The 15162-nt window shown below is 38.9% G+C and overlaps 1 protein-coding gene across 1 annotated transcript in view; it reads left to right on the top strand.

Moving 5' to 3' along the window:
- Window positions 1–422: 422 nt before the first annotated feature.
- Window positions 423–15162, top strand: part of LOC135196484 (roundabout homolog 1-like) — a 695873-nt gene continuing 681133 nt past the window's right edge. Inside the window, 1 exon segment of the mRNA XM_064223337.1 lies at window positions 423–1355. Coding sequence (XP_064079407.1) covers window positions 1241–1355 — 115 coding nt within the window. The 5' untranslated portion in view covers window positions 423–1240.

The following is a 15162-nucleotide window of genomic DNA, read 5'->3' as shown; positions in this document are numbered from 1 at the left end:
TTTGTGTCGGAGAAAATACGCCTTATCATCCAGAGGTAAAGTAAAGAAAAAGAGAAAGAGAGATATAAAGAGAGAGAGAGAAAAAAAAAGAAAAATCACGAGGAGCTATTCAATTAAATCCTCGGTTAGAACTTTTTTAATTAAGGAAATTGTTCCGAAGCTCTTAACTGTTTTAATCCGCATGAGCTTAAAGACGATCGGCGGAGTCTCTTTCTCTCTATCTCTCTCTCTCTCTTCATGCTAAGAGGTGATGGTCCTTCCTGGCCATATTGATGTCCATCTGGAAGAAAGGTGGGAGGGATGGTAGGAAAGATGGCGGCGGCGACAGGACATTAAAGCCTACCGGGAGGACTGCACCAGCTTTCACCAACTGAGTAGTACCTAACCAACCCCCCACCCCCCCTCCCCCCGCCTCCCCCCGAACCCCCTCCCCCTTCGTTCTCTTTTCTAACGGACCAGTACTGGATTACTAAGGACTTCAATAATGAACAGGCAGGAGAGTTTACTGTAGACCTGACTGAACAGTAGTGATTTTAATTAAAGTGCGGATATTGTGAGAAAGTGTGACCAAGTGTGTTATTACCTATATAAGTTGTGTGACTTAGAAAACGGAGTTGTAGTGCATTAGACACTTAAATAAGTGGAATTGATTCGGGGCAATGAGAACGCATTTTGCATTGTTGGATCATTTAAAAATAGAACACTGATCATTATTTGCCCCTGCATGTAAATGCAAAAAGAAAAACTTCGAGAACTTTGAGAAAAACTGATCATTATCCGGCCATTTTACGCACAAAAAAAAAGAAGTTTTTTCAAAGAACATTGAAAATAAAAACTTATTATTATCTGGTCATTATTATACAGACACGAAGAAATATTTAAAGACCTTTCAGATAACAAAAAGCATAAATTATCTGGCCCTTAGTACACGTGCAGTTTTAAAAAAAACATTGAAAATAAAAACTGATTATTATCTGGTCTTTATTGTACAGACACGAAAAAATATTTTAAGAATTTTGAGATAGAATAAGAAGCATAGATTATCTGGCCCTTTTTACACGTGCAAAAATAATAATAATAAAAGATAAAATAATCGGAGGGTGTCCACAAACACCCACGTCTTGCCTAAGCCTCTCCATCGACCTCGGCAATCTTCTTCGGGAGAGAAAAGAGCAGCAGCATCAGCAGCACCAACAGCCTCCTCCTTTTGTCGAGTCCACATGACGATGCCGGACAGGTGATGGGCGCCACACGACTCAAGGTGTGTCCCCGCAGAAGAGGGCTTGGCTGGACTCCTCGGCACCTGAGTCTGGCACTGCTAACCGTCCTCCTCCTGGTGGTCTCAGCTGTGCAAGGTAAGATTTTACGCTCCATTCAGTTTTCTGGGGTCCGCTCTCTCTCTCTCTCTCTCTCCTCTCTCTCTCTCTCTCTCTCTCTCTTTTATTATGTAGTTTGGTTTTGTATGTTCTTTCTTTCTTTCTTTCTTGACTACCTGTTTCTGAATGATGCACTTCATTTGAATTTTCCTTTAATGTTGTTTTAATGATAGGTTTATATTCTTTTTGCATTTGAATTATTTTCTCCCCTGCTTCATTACAAATTTTGCCTTTTTTTGTTTGTTTTTTCCTCCATATAAAAAAATTCGTTTAAGGTCCTTTTTTGTACGTTTAAGCATTTTGAAATAATTCCCCCTTTCCGTGATCTAGTGAAAGCTTGTATTCCTTAGTATTTTTTCCTGTGTAGTTTTTTTCTTCTTTTTGTTGTTATCCAGCGATTTCAATTCTGTGCAGCATCGAGGTTCTCTCTCTCTTCTCTCTCTCTCTCTCTCTCCTCTCTCTCTTCTCTCTCTCTCTCTCTCTCTCTCTTTAAAGGCGATTGCGGTTCAGAGAAGTGCTTGCTTTCCACAAAATGTTTAGTGTGCGCTTGTGAGTAAATTCCAATAATATTCCCGTTTCTCTGGGGGCGGATCGGACCATTTTTCTTGTTAAGGATTTTCTTTTATCATTTCCTTTCCTTCTCTTCCTCGAGATTTTACCTTGCTTAGAACGTTTAAGGAAGCAGTTTTTATTTTCAGTTAAACATTTTAGTTTATTGGAGGAACATTAGCTATGTCCTAGGTCAGTACAAAATGCAGTTTTCATTTTCAGTTTAAGATGATATTTTGATTTATGGGAGGAAATTAGCTAAGTCTTAGGTCAGTACAAAACGCAGTTTTTCCATTTTTCCTTTATTGGAGGAAATGAGCTAGGTCTTAGGTCAGTGCAAAATGCAGTTTCCATTTACAGTTTAAAATGGTGTTTTAATTTATTGGAGGAAATTAGCTAGGTCTTAGATTAGTACAAAATGCAGTTTTCATTTTCAGTTTAAAATGATGTTTTAATTTATTGGAGGAAATTAGCTATGTCTTCGGTCGGTACATTTGGATTGATAGTCATTGGTAATGAGAAATTGCTATTTATTTTTATTTATTTTTCTTAAATTAGCATCATTTTTAATCAGTCGATATCAGACGACAATCTTTATTAATGAGAAAGTTGATGTTTTATATATATATATTTTTTTGAAAATTAGCTACATTCTCTGCCAATAAATTTCAAATGACAATGAGCGTTAATGAGAAAGCTGCAGTTTATTGGAAAATTACTCACTTGCTGAAAACCCACTTATGTATGTTTGTACTTATGTTGTATTTTTTTATATATATATGTTTTTGTGTAATTACTTTTTATATTTTATGTATTTCATTGCTTTTTTATTCCTATATATATATATATATATATATATATATATATATATCTATATATATGTATTTAGCTTTTATATTTATCTCTTGTTCGCTGACTTAGTAGACGAACTTTAGTATACTTCCTCTTTATATTTTGTATCCTCACAAGAATTGTATATATATCCTCTGTTTCATATTTATTTGGTAATATTATGGTTGGTAAGTTTTTTATTACTGCATTAGTCTCAACTGGCATTTTTTATATATATATATTTTCGTGAATTGTGTTGCTGAAAGTTCAGTAACTTTTTCTTTCTGTAAATATCGGTCCTCTGCTTTGCGTAGTCTGTGCCAAGGCCCAGAGACTAGAACTTGTAGCATACAACACTTACGTAGTACTTGCAACTACAACATTCTCGAGGTGAGTAGGCGGATGCTTATGATCCCTTTGATAAGTGGGAGAGAACAGCAGCGAGCCGAGATGAATGAAGAATATAATCGAAGGGAAGTAAATTTCGCCCTTCGACAGGTGCCTGAATGTGTGTTATACATCTCTCACTTATCGATCTGGTTTTTCCTTCCTCGCATTCGACAACGGTGACGAGGCTTTGTCATACAGCCAATATGGTAACTATTCAGCGTCGAGTATATATGTAAATGAAACGGCTCCCGGGACTGACGGAATTAATCTAAATTACACCTCCGTTGTAAATTTTAATTGCGTTTTCCCTTTGTCCGACTATTCCTTTTCCCCGTTGTTTCCTAGATGACGCTTTTTTTTTATTTTTTATTTTTTTATTTTTTTATTTACTCTCGGCTCTGAGGGCGAGATCAGAAAGAGAGAATGAAGGACTCTAATCGCCACAGCCGAGTGATACAGCTTTGTGAATATTTATGTTTAGGCGCCGGCTTATTTGTTTTGCATCTGTTCTGCATTGCATTTAGTAGTTGTGTCAGAGTCGACCCTTTTTCTTCTGCTCTTTGTTTCGACTGCGAAATTAAATGACAACATTCCTGGTCGTGGTTTTACTTTTATTTCATCTTCTGTAAAAGGGGATAGTAACTAACTAGGCTTGCTTGGGTGAAGAGTGAGGGAGGGAAAGAGGAAATAGGAAATCAAGATGATAAAAAGAGGGGCAGCAACAACTATAGTAGATTCACATCAACCGTGTATTTGATGTCTACGCCAGTCCCTTACGACGCTCCTGATTGGCTGTTGATAAACCAGTCACAGGGCTTGAAACTCTCAGTCTCTCTCGAAAGTTCACATGGGTAGGATCTATATTCCACCTCTCCTGAGGGATACGTCTTTCAAAAGTATCCCCCAGGAGAGGTGGAGCATACATCAAGCTTATGTGAACTCTTGAGAGAGACTGAGAGTTTCCAGCCCTGTGATTGGCTTATCAACAGCCAATCAGGAGCGTCGTAAGGGTCTGGAGTAGACTTCAAATGCACGGTTGATGTGAATCTACTATAGTCTTTGCATACTCTCCGTCGGGTAGTGTTTTCATTCTTCTTAGACAGATCTATAATCTCAAGTACCCACATAATCACCTCAAAGATTTGATTACATTTGATTAAAATATGCCATTCATAACCCATTTTCCACTCAAGTCATTTACTAGACGTGTTTTGTTGTGTTTTTAAATCTTTAACGAAGTTCTCCATAAATCATCACTGTGGTAATAACGTCACAGTGCCGTGCTCAGTATGGTCTTGGCCTTCCACCTCGGTGGCCACGAGTTTGAATCTCGGGCATTCCACGGAGGTGTGAGAGATGTGTATTTCTGGTGACAGAAGTTCAATCTCGACGTGGTTCGCAAGTCCCATAAAAACCGTTGGTCCCGTTGCTGAATAACCCCTGGTTCCATGCAACGTAAAATCACAATACAAACAAACAAATCGCTGTGGTAATCGTACTGAAAAATGAAAAGATTTTAACCTTCAGAATGTGTAAAGACTTCTTCAAGAAGTAAGGGATTATGCCCTTACTTGTCAGTGCCCTTGAAATTTGTCAAGTCTTTGGCTCTGAAAGAAAAGCAAGTGCATAAAAGATATTGAAATTGCGGACAGATATTCACTGAAATCAGACACGTATTTGTTTTATGTAGTCCTTAATACTCCTTTTCACCATCTGTCTGTCAGGCGCCATCTTGGCTCTATTCCATATTCTAAGGTCCAACACCGAGTGCGTATTTGAACGATGTTTACCTTGCTTACCAGTGTCTCATTGTCAACACGTTGGCCCTCCTCTCTCTCTCTCTCTCTCTCTCTCTCTCTCTCTCTCTCTCTCTCCCCTGCAGTACCACTTGAAACGACCTCGGTGTCAATATCACGAGGGCGACTTACAAGTGATGTGTGTGACTGTGTAACGCGACTTGTCTTCAATCCGCCGCAGTCGTCGTGTGCCATTTCGGCCTTCAACATCATCATCGTTTTATGACCGGAATAATGAAAGAAAAAAAGGTAATAAAGAAAAGAGAGAGAGAGAGAGAGAGTTCATATGGGCCATTCATCGCCGTTGCGCCCGGCACCGAAGGGGAGGAGATCTTGTGATGAAGTGCTTTCCCCTCGGGGCTTTAGGCCATCTGTGTGACCCCCCCCCCCCCCCCCCCCCCACCCCCCCCCCCCCCCCCCCCATCTCTCTCTCTCTCTCTCTCCTCTCTCTCTCTCTCTCTCTCTCTCTCTCTCTGACGTGGAAAGAAAGGAGAAGATAGAAATTCAAAGCAATGTCTCTCTCTCTCTCTCCTCTCTCTCTCTCTCTCTCTCTCAGATAGGAAAGAAGAGAAAATAGAAATTCAAAGCAATGTCTCTCTCTCTCTCTCTCTCTCTCTCTGTCACCCCCGTAGAATCCCCCCCCCCCCCCCCCCCCCCCCCAACTCGTCTTCTTGCATTCCCCTCATTCATTCATCGGCGATCTTAGTTCTTCCCCTTTAGCGCGCATCACATCCTCTCCAATTAGCTCATTTCGACTTTTGTGTTATTATTGTTTCGATGATCGTTTTCAGAGGTGATGTATACATCTGCCACGCCTCTCTCTCTCTCTCTCTCTCTCTCTCTCTCTCTCTCTCTCTCTCTCTCTCTTATTGAAGACGAGTACTTGGAGCAGCACCAAATATCTGATATCACATTATCCGTTTTCATCGCCGGCGTCAGTATGGTGAACAGCGTTGGAATAAAGAAGAATTTGTGTATCAATTTGAAAAAGGAGTAATCCTAGCTCTCTCTCTCTCTCTCTCTCTCTCTCTCTCTCTCTCTCTCTCCTCTCTCTGCGTGCAAGGCAAAAGAGAAAGTAGAAATTCACAGTAATTTTTTGCTCATTCAACAACCCCCCCCCACCCCCCCATGTTCCTCCACCCGCCCCCCCCCCCTCCGGTCCCCTATTCTCCTCTCTCTCTCTCTCTCTTCTCTCTCTCTGTGCCGTGCAAGGAAAAGAGAAAGTGGAAATTCCACAGTAATTTTTGTCTCATTCACAAACCCCCTCCTCCCCCCGTCCCCATTCTTCTCTCTCTCTCCATCTCATCATCCCTCTCTCCTCTCTCTTCTCCCCCTCTCTCTCTCTCTCTCTCGGACGTGCACGCTAATTACTTCGAAATGGAATTACTCTCGATACAATGAGCTCTTTCAGTCGGAGACCTATCAAGCATTCAGTCGGCTTAAAAATCTCATCGGAACCATTCAGACAGATAACCTCGTTATTCGCCGATAGTTCATCATCGGGACTTGTGTATATGATTTCGAGTTTTTTTTCTCTCTCTCTCTCTCTCTCGCAAATCTCTCTCCTCTCTCTTTCCTGTCTCCTTGCTCTTTCCTCTCCTTCTACGATGGTGGAGCTTTAATTTCCTTTCCTTCCTTTCCTTCTTTCCTCATCCTTCTTTTCCTTTCCTGCTCTCCATTCGTGGGTGGGTGGGTTGGGGGGGGGGGGGGGGAGGTGGGTTATAAACGTTTGTGTCCTTAGGACTTTCGAACGCTGGGTTTGTTTGTTTTGAGGAGCGTCGTGTGTGTGTGTGTTTGTGGCGGTTTTGAGTACTTTTTTTTCTTATTAATTAGTTGATCTATTTATTTATTTTCATATACAGTGCACATACGTTTGTAGGGTTAGGGAAACTATGCAGGTTTGTGTCTTTCCAGAGGTTGAGTGTTTTAGAAAATGAATTTTTCCAAAAGATAATGCCTTGTTGTAAAATGGTGAGAGAGAGAGAGAGAGAGAGAGATTGAGAGAGGATGAGGCGCGAGAGAGAGAGAGAGACTCAATAATGTATCTAGTTTCGGTGAATGATAATACACGGAATATTCCCTCGAAATTCACTGGGGATTATAATGAAATGTATACTGTTCCGTTGTATGTTCTGAATATTTGACGCTATAGGATTCATCACCGAAAGAGTGTAGTCGTAGATGAGCAAGGGTGTAGGATTTCTTCCCGATATTATGGCAGTTTTAGTTCGTGATCTTGTTGTTGCTCTATTCAGCAATTGTTGGGAAAAGTAGAATCGTGACATTCACTGATATATAATGATGGAGAAATATATTGGTAGCTCTACTTTGCCCTTTGCTTTCGTGGCATTTTTATAAAGCGTAAATAAGAACTAAGAAATAAATCTGAGTGTTTGTGATGAATAATTTTGTATGCAGATATTGTTTGGTCACCTTTTTAATTTAATTGATATCTTTACTCTAGTTCTTTACTGTGGTTTGTCATTTGAACCACTTTTCTTTTCATGTTTGAACCACGTAGTTCCTCTTTAGACGAGCCTGTTACGTGCTCGACTACTGATCCCAACGTGAAATCAGAGGAATTTATTTTTGGTGGTAGAAATTCATTCTCGGTGTGGTTCGGCTCTCACAATAAACTGAAGGTCACATTGCTTAGTAAGCAAATGGTTCCTAGCCACGTCAAAATATCTAATCCTTCGGGCCAGCCCTAGGAGAGCTGTAAATCAGTTCAGCGGTCTGGTAAAACTAAGATATATATATATATATATATATATATATATATATATATATATATATGTGTATATATTATATATATATATATATATATATATATATAATATATACCATATATATATATATCTTATATATTGGGAACTTGTTACGGTTTTTACATGTATGAATGATAGCCAGCCGATTTGCTCAGTTACTTTGATTACGCCATTTATATTAGCCCAGGAAGTCTTTCACCAGACATGTTTGAAAAACATTTATCTATAGAATAACCGCCAAGTCCATGACACTTCACATACATTATTTTCTGTGTATACATATACCTATGTTTATGTTTATGTACCGCGCTGGAAGACGCTCATTAAGAATAATGGAAGAAGCGTGCATAGCTACGGAAACTGTTTTTCTTTTGTTTTCTTAACGCGCGCAGCTGCTGGCAGAATAGGAATACGTATAAACTCAATTTGGAAAATGCATCTTTAGCAACGTATGTGTTGAACATTTCATCATTTAAATGATCTGTCCACTTCGCTCGCTGTCTCTCATCCCCAACGTGACGTTAATTCAATTGGCAAAATTACTTAGTAAGAGCCGCACCTTAAATCCTTATAAGAAAATACTGCTTCCACTTTTGTTTTCTGTACAAGAACACTATTGAGGTGGCTTTCTCTTTCCGCAATTTTTCTGTCCGCCCTCAGGTCTTAAAAGCCACCGAGGCTAGAGGGCTGCAATTTGGTATGTTGATCATCCACTCTCCAACCATCAAACAAACCAAATTGCAGCCCTGTAGCCTCAGTAGTTTTTATTTAATTTAAGGTTAAAGTTAGCCATGATCTTGCGTCTGCCAACGTTATAGGACAGGCCACCACAGGGCCGTGGCTAAAATTTTGGTGGGCTACAACTCAGCATCATACCGAGACCACCGAAAGACAGATCTATTTTCGGCGACTTTGATTATACGCTGTTGAAAAAACTCGATTTCGCCGAAGAAACTTCGGCGCATTATTTACTTGCTTGGAATGGAAACGAAACTCGACGCGAATGAGAAATGACCGATGTCAGAGTTTTATTGGGTTTTGATGTGTTTTGATAAAGTCTGTTCTGTTTTTCCCCGTTATTTCCTTCAATTCATTCTGCACTGAAACAAAACAGCATTTATCTCTTGTCTTATTTTAGGTAGCTCCTGTAAAAACCCCATTCATTCTATTCCAGAAGTCTAAGCACAGAATTATATTTTTATTGATTGTCTTCTCTCAAGTTCCTACGGATAAGGATGTTGATATAACATTGCATTTTCAATTAAATGGCCAACCATTACTTTTCTAAAGTCCGCTTCGTATCGTTGCTAATAGATTGATGAGCCTACCCTGATACTATTCTCCTTTCATTTTAATTTGCTTTTATCTAATTTTGAATTTTTGTCTTTCTTTTTCAATAAGGAGGATCTCTTCCTTTTGAATTTCCCTTGACCTCTCTTACTTCTTCCTGGTGAATTATTCTTTGGAAGCTTCAAGAATTTCAAGTCAATGGCCCATTTAGTGGGCTTGTTTCATATGAATAGGTCTCATCTTCTGAATAATAATAATAATAATAATAATAATAATAATAATAATAATAATAATAATAATAATAATAATAATCATGGATTGTTGCTCAGATATGTATGAACTGATTCTCGACGATGGGAATTCTGGGTAATATCGACTCTGAGTTTTCATCTAAGATAATTATGTGTGACCTTATCAAAAGAAGCGATCGGCTTGCTTAGGGTGATGCAGTGTCACAGATTACAAGCCCTGGCCACACTATCAGTTGTGCAGGTGATGCCGAAGAAAAAATGGGTATATGTGTAATATTTCTGAATGACTGTTTTCATTTTTTTCAAAATTCAAAGGTGTTCGATTTAGATCAGCTGTTATTTAAGAGTATTGTTATTAATATTATTATTATTATTATTATTATTTTTTTTTTTTGCTCTATCACAGTCCTCCAATTCGACTGGGTGTATTTATAGTGTGGGTTTCCGGGTGTTGGCATCCTGCCTCCTTAGGAGTCCATCACTCTTCTTACTATGTGTGCCGTTTCTAGGATCACACTCTTCTGCATGAGTCCTGGAGCTACTTCAGCCTCTAGTTTTTCTAGATTCCTTTTCAGGGATCTTGGGATCGTGCCTAGTGCTCCTATGATTATGGGCGGGTACGATTTCCATGGCATATCCCATATCCTTCTTATTTCTATTTTCAGATCTTGATACTTATCCAATTTTTCCCTCTCTTTCTCTTCAATTCTGGTGTCCCATGGTATTGCGACATCAATGAGTGATACTTTCTTCTTGACCTTGTCAATCAACGTCACGTCTGGTCTGTTTACACGTATCACCCTATCCGTTCTGATACCATAGTCCCAGAGGATCTTTGCCTGATCGTTTTCTATCACTCCTTCAGGTTGGTGCTCGTACCACTTATTACTGCAAGGTAGCTGATGTTTCTTGCACAGGCTCCAGTGGAGGGCTTTTGCTACTGAATCATGCTCTTTTTGTACTGGTTCTGTGCAAGTGCCGGGCATTCACTTGCTATGTGGTTTATGGTTTCACTTTTCGTATTGCACTTCCTACATATGGGAGATATGTTTATTTCCGTCTATCGTACTTTGAACAATATCTGGTTCTTAGGGCCTGATCTTGTGCCGCTGTTATCATTCCTTCAGTTTCCTTCTTTAGACTCTCCCCTCTGTAGCCATTGCCAATTGTCATCGCTGGCTAGTTCTTTAGTCTGTCTCATGTATTGTCCGTGCATTGGTTTGTTGTGCCAGTCCTCTGTTCTTTCTGTCTTTCTCCTGTCTCTGTATATTTCTGGGTCTTCGTCTGCTTTTATAGTCCTTCTTCCCATGCACTTCTTTAGCCACTCGTCTTCACTGGTTTTTCAGATATTGCCCCAGTGCTCTGTTTCGATGTTGACGCAGTCCTCTATACTTAGTAGTCCTCTCCCTCCTTCCTTCGTGTTATGTATAGTCTGTCCGTATTTGCTCTTGGGTGTAGTGCTTTGTGTATTGTCATATGTTTCCTGGTTTTTCTGATCTATGCTGCGGAGTTCTGCCTTCGTCCATTCCACTATTCCTGCACTGTATCTGATTACTGCACTGCCCATGTGTTTATGGCTTTTATCATATTTCCGCCGTTCAGTTTGACTTGAGTATCGCCTTGAGTCTCTGCATATATTCTTTCCTGATCGTGTCCTTCATCTCTTGGTGTTTTATATCTCCTCCTTCCATTATTCCCAGGTATTTGTATCCTGTCTCATCTATGTGTTTGATGTTGCTCCCATCTGGTAGCTTTATCCCTTCAGTTCTCGTTACTTTGCCTTTTTGTATGTTGACTAAGGCGCATTTTTCTATTCCAAACTCCATCCTGATGTCCCCAGATACAATCCTTACAGTCTGGATTAGGGTATCTATTTCCTTGATGCTCTTACCATACAGCTTGATGTCGTCCATGAACATCAGATGGTTGATTCTATTGCCTCTTTTCTTGAGTTGGTACCCGGCATCCATCTTCTGTAGTACTTTTGTCATGGGAATCATGGCTACTACGAAGAGTAGTGGGGACAGTGAGTCGCCCTGGAAGATCCCTCTCCTGATATTAACCTCTGCTAGTCTTATTCCAGAGCTTGTAAGTATTGTATTCCAGTTGCGCATTGTATTTTTGAGGAAGCTGATGGTATTTTTATTATTATTATTATTATTATTATTATTATTATTATTATTATTATTATTATTATTTAGAAGCTTGGCAAGATATCGAATTCAAGGTCATTTTTCTGTTCTGGTAACGACATTACTTTCAGAGTACTTTTTTTTTTATACTTAATAACAAATTTAAATATATCTTTATTAATACTCTATTATTCATAATTGTTTTTAAGTAAATTAGCAGGAAAGCTGTGCAAGACGCACGTATTGTAATTTTAGATACTGGAAATCACTGAAACTCCGATATCATGCAAATGTTACTGACACTGTTAAATGCATTAAATCGTCGCACGATTAATCCCGTCTTATAAATCAAGTATAATTGGAAAACTTTATATTATGTATTTGTTCTAATTGATACAGGACACAATTTCACGTCATGTTTGCAAGTTTTAACGCGCGAGAACAGAGAAAATGTTTATAACTGTCAAATAATCCTAACAGGTGTATTATTTTTTTTGTCAATATCACAAAGAATCCTCCTTTTTCGTGCAGGTAATAAATGTGAAAACACCAGAAATGCTCGATGGAGCTGCCTACCTTTTTTTTTTTCATTAGTTTAATTTTTGCTACGCCTCAAATTTTAGGTTTATTTTCCCCTTAGTGGTATACCACCAAAGGAAGGTATCAGGTAGACATTCCAGTTCACTGAAGCTTGAACTGAAGCCGGGTCTTCCATGATTCAGACTTGGATTATGCAAAGCACCAATAAAGGAATAATGTCATACCAGGTACGTGGAAGTAAGTATAGAAGGTGATGACTTAAGATTGATTCAGACTTGGATTATGCAAGGCACCAATACCAATACCTGAAATGTGCTGTTTGCAATTCACTTCATATATAGAAGAGGTTCGAATAAATGGTAAAAGAATTTTGTCGATTCCCGACGTTAGTAAACATATTTTACCATATTCGTGGTAAGTTACTGTAATGGAATTTCGACTCCTCACCGATTAGTTCTAAATGAGTTTCTTGCATTTTCCTCGAATTACTATTAGTAGGCTAATAAGGTCAAGTTAACCTCACGAGGTAGTCTGGAAAGTTAGGGCACAAAGATATACCGTTTCCCATTATTGACTGCAAAGAATCGAATGGTTTTCCTGGCTGCCAATCGAATGAAAGGTAGTTGCGATAAATATACCTCTGCTTAACTTTTGGATGAGTCCCCGAGTAGTTTGGTGGCTACAGTGTCCCCTTGAAGTTGTTATAGTAGATTCACATCATCCGTGCATTTGATGTCTAGGCCAGTCCCTTACGACGCTCCTGATTGGCTGTTGATAAACCAATCACAGGGCTGGAAACTTGAGTCTCTCTCGAGAGTTCACATAGGCAGGATGTGTTTTCCACCTCTCTGAGCGATACTTTTGAAATACGTATCCCTCAGGAGAGGTGGAACATAGATCCTACACATGTGAACTCTCTCGAGAGACTGAGAGTTTCCAGCCCTATGTTTGGCTTATCAATAGCCAATCAGGAGCGTCGAAAGGGACTGGCCTAGACATCGTATGCACGGTTGATGTGAATCTACTATAGTTTCTTTCCACTGGAGCTGGTGCTTACTATAATCGCCCAGCTACCAGGTACCTGTTTGACTCCTTTGGTCAACAAAGGCACTGAGGGATTTTAAACTGAATTTTATTGGCGGGCGGTAGACGTGGAAACTGCAAGACATTATTACATTAGTATCGGACGTCTCACATCATTCTACCACATCTGCCTTAGTACTATTCTCCTTGCATTATAATTCATTATGTATTTGTTAATGTATTCATTTATCTTTTCCTTTTTAATAAGTGGAATTTCTTTTTGATGTATTTACTTTACCATCTCTTACTTCTTCCTGAATATCTCCATATTTTGGAAGCTTGAATTTAAAGTCAGTGGCCCCTTTGGTGGACTTGATCCATATGAACAGGGTTCATCTTCTAAAGAATAATAATAATAATAATAATAATAATAATAATAATAATAATAATAATAATAATAATAATAAACATTTCACCCACACACCTTCCTTGTTTATTTCCAATTTGTTAATGCATCTGTCCTTGATTTTACTTTCAATTTAAAAATTCTATACATAAATAAATTCCTTTCTTCGCCCTTACATCCATCAAATTGCTTCTCCATTTAATCTTCAGTTTACTCTTGCAAACTCCGTCTCCTGCTTATTAGTCCTAGAGACCATTTGTTGCAAAGAATGAAGTGTCCCTTTATGAATGTTATATTCGAAAGTTTTTCTCAGTTGTCATGTATGGTGTGAATTCTACATTAACCCCCAATGAGAACTAATTCTGTCGCTTTATTTATTTATTTATTTATTTATTTATTTATTTTTTATTTATTTATATTTCTCCAAAACCTTGTCAGGCAGATTCAGACTAAAAACAACTTTGACATTACATACATATATATATATAATATATATATATATATATATATATATATATATATATATATATATATATACACACATAAATAAATAAATAAATATATATATATATATATACACACACACAAATATATGTGTATGTATTTGTATATCTATCTCTATACTATGTACACACACACTCACTCATACACACACACACACACACACACACACACACACAACATATATATATATAGGGTATATATATATATATATATATATATATATAGTTTACATATAGTATACAAATAGAAATATGTCGTTGGATTTTATTAAGGATTTACAGTGTCATGGAAAGTACACGATATATATATATGTACAGAGAGAGAGAGAGAGAGAGAGAGAGAGAGAGAGAGAGAGAGAGAGAGAGAGTGGGGTAGGGTGGTGATGGCGGTGGTGTATAATAAGAAGGCCGGGAAAGCTTTAAAGGTGGTGTTGTGAGGCAACACTCCCAACTTTTCCCCTCTGTGGACTTGCGGGAGGAGGAGGAGGTGGTGGAGGTGTGGAAGGGAGTGGTGAGAAATGTGGAGGGAGGAGGAGGGGGGGAGGGAGTGGGGAGGGGGGTGGGGGGAGATTTGCCGAAAGGGGGAATTGGGAGTGTTTGTTTCTGTTTGACTGTCAGTTCTTTCCCCGTTTGTTATGTCGCCTTGTTTTGGTTGTCACTTTTGCTTGCACTGCGTCCGGTTTAATGTTTGCTTTTCTCTCTCTCTCTCTCTCTCTTTCGACTCGCATTGCGCCGTTTATGAGGGATTCTCTAAAGTGTTATTTGTTACCTGGGCAAGCAGGGTGCTTCTCATACGCTGCACTCTTGCTTTATTGTTGACGTTTGCAAGGTGACGCGTGATCATGTTTTGAAATATTGTTTTTTATTTTTAGTCAATAAATAACTCGAGTTTGCTTTTAACTCCGTATCAGTCCCCACGGTGGCGTGATCGGTATGTTCTTGGACTGCCACCTCGGTGGCCGAGAGTTCGATTCTCGGGCATTCCATTGAGGTGTGAGAGATGTGTATTTCTGGTGATAGAAGTTCACTCTCGACGTGGTTCGGAAGTCACGTAAAGCCGTTGGTCCCGTTGCTAAATAACCACTGGTTCCATGCAACGTTAAAACATCATACAAACAAACAATGTCCCATATTTCTGTATATTCATCCGTTCGTATTTAATACCATATCATTTGGTTAATTATACTGTAACGCCGAATCTGATCCTCCTGGAAGATGTCCCATAGATCTGTATATTTAGCCATTCATATTTGATATATTCATTTGGTTTCAAGATCGTCATCCCGTTTGCAGAAGCGTGCAAAATC

This window comes from Macrobrachium nipponense, chromosome 17, assembly GCF_015104395.2.
Source record: "Macrobrachium nipponense isolate FS-2020 chromosome 17, ASM1510439v2, whole genome shotgun sequence".
Taxonomy (NCBI): Eukaryota; Metazoa; Arthropoda; class Malacostraca; order Decapoda; family Palaemonidae; genus Macrobrachium; species Macrobrachium nipponense.
This window is presented reverse-complemented; position numbering and strand designations above follow the sequence as displayed.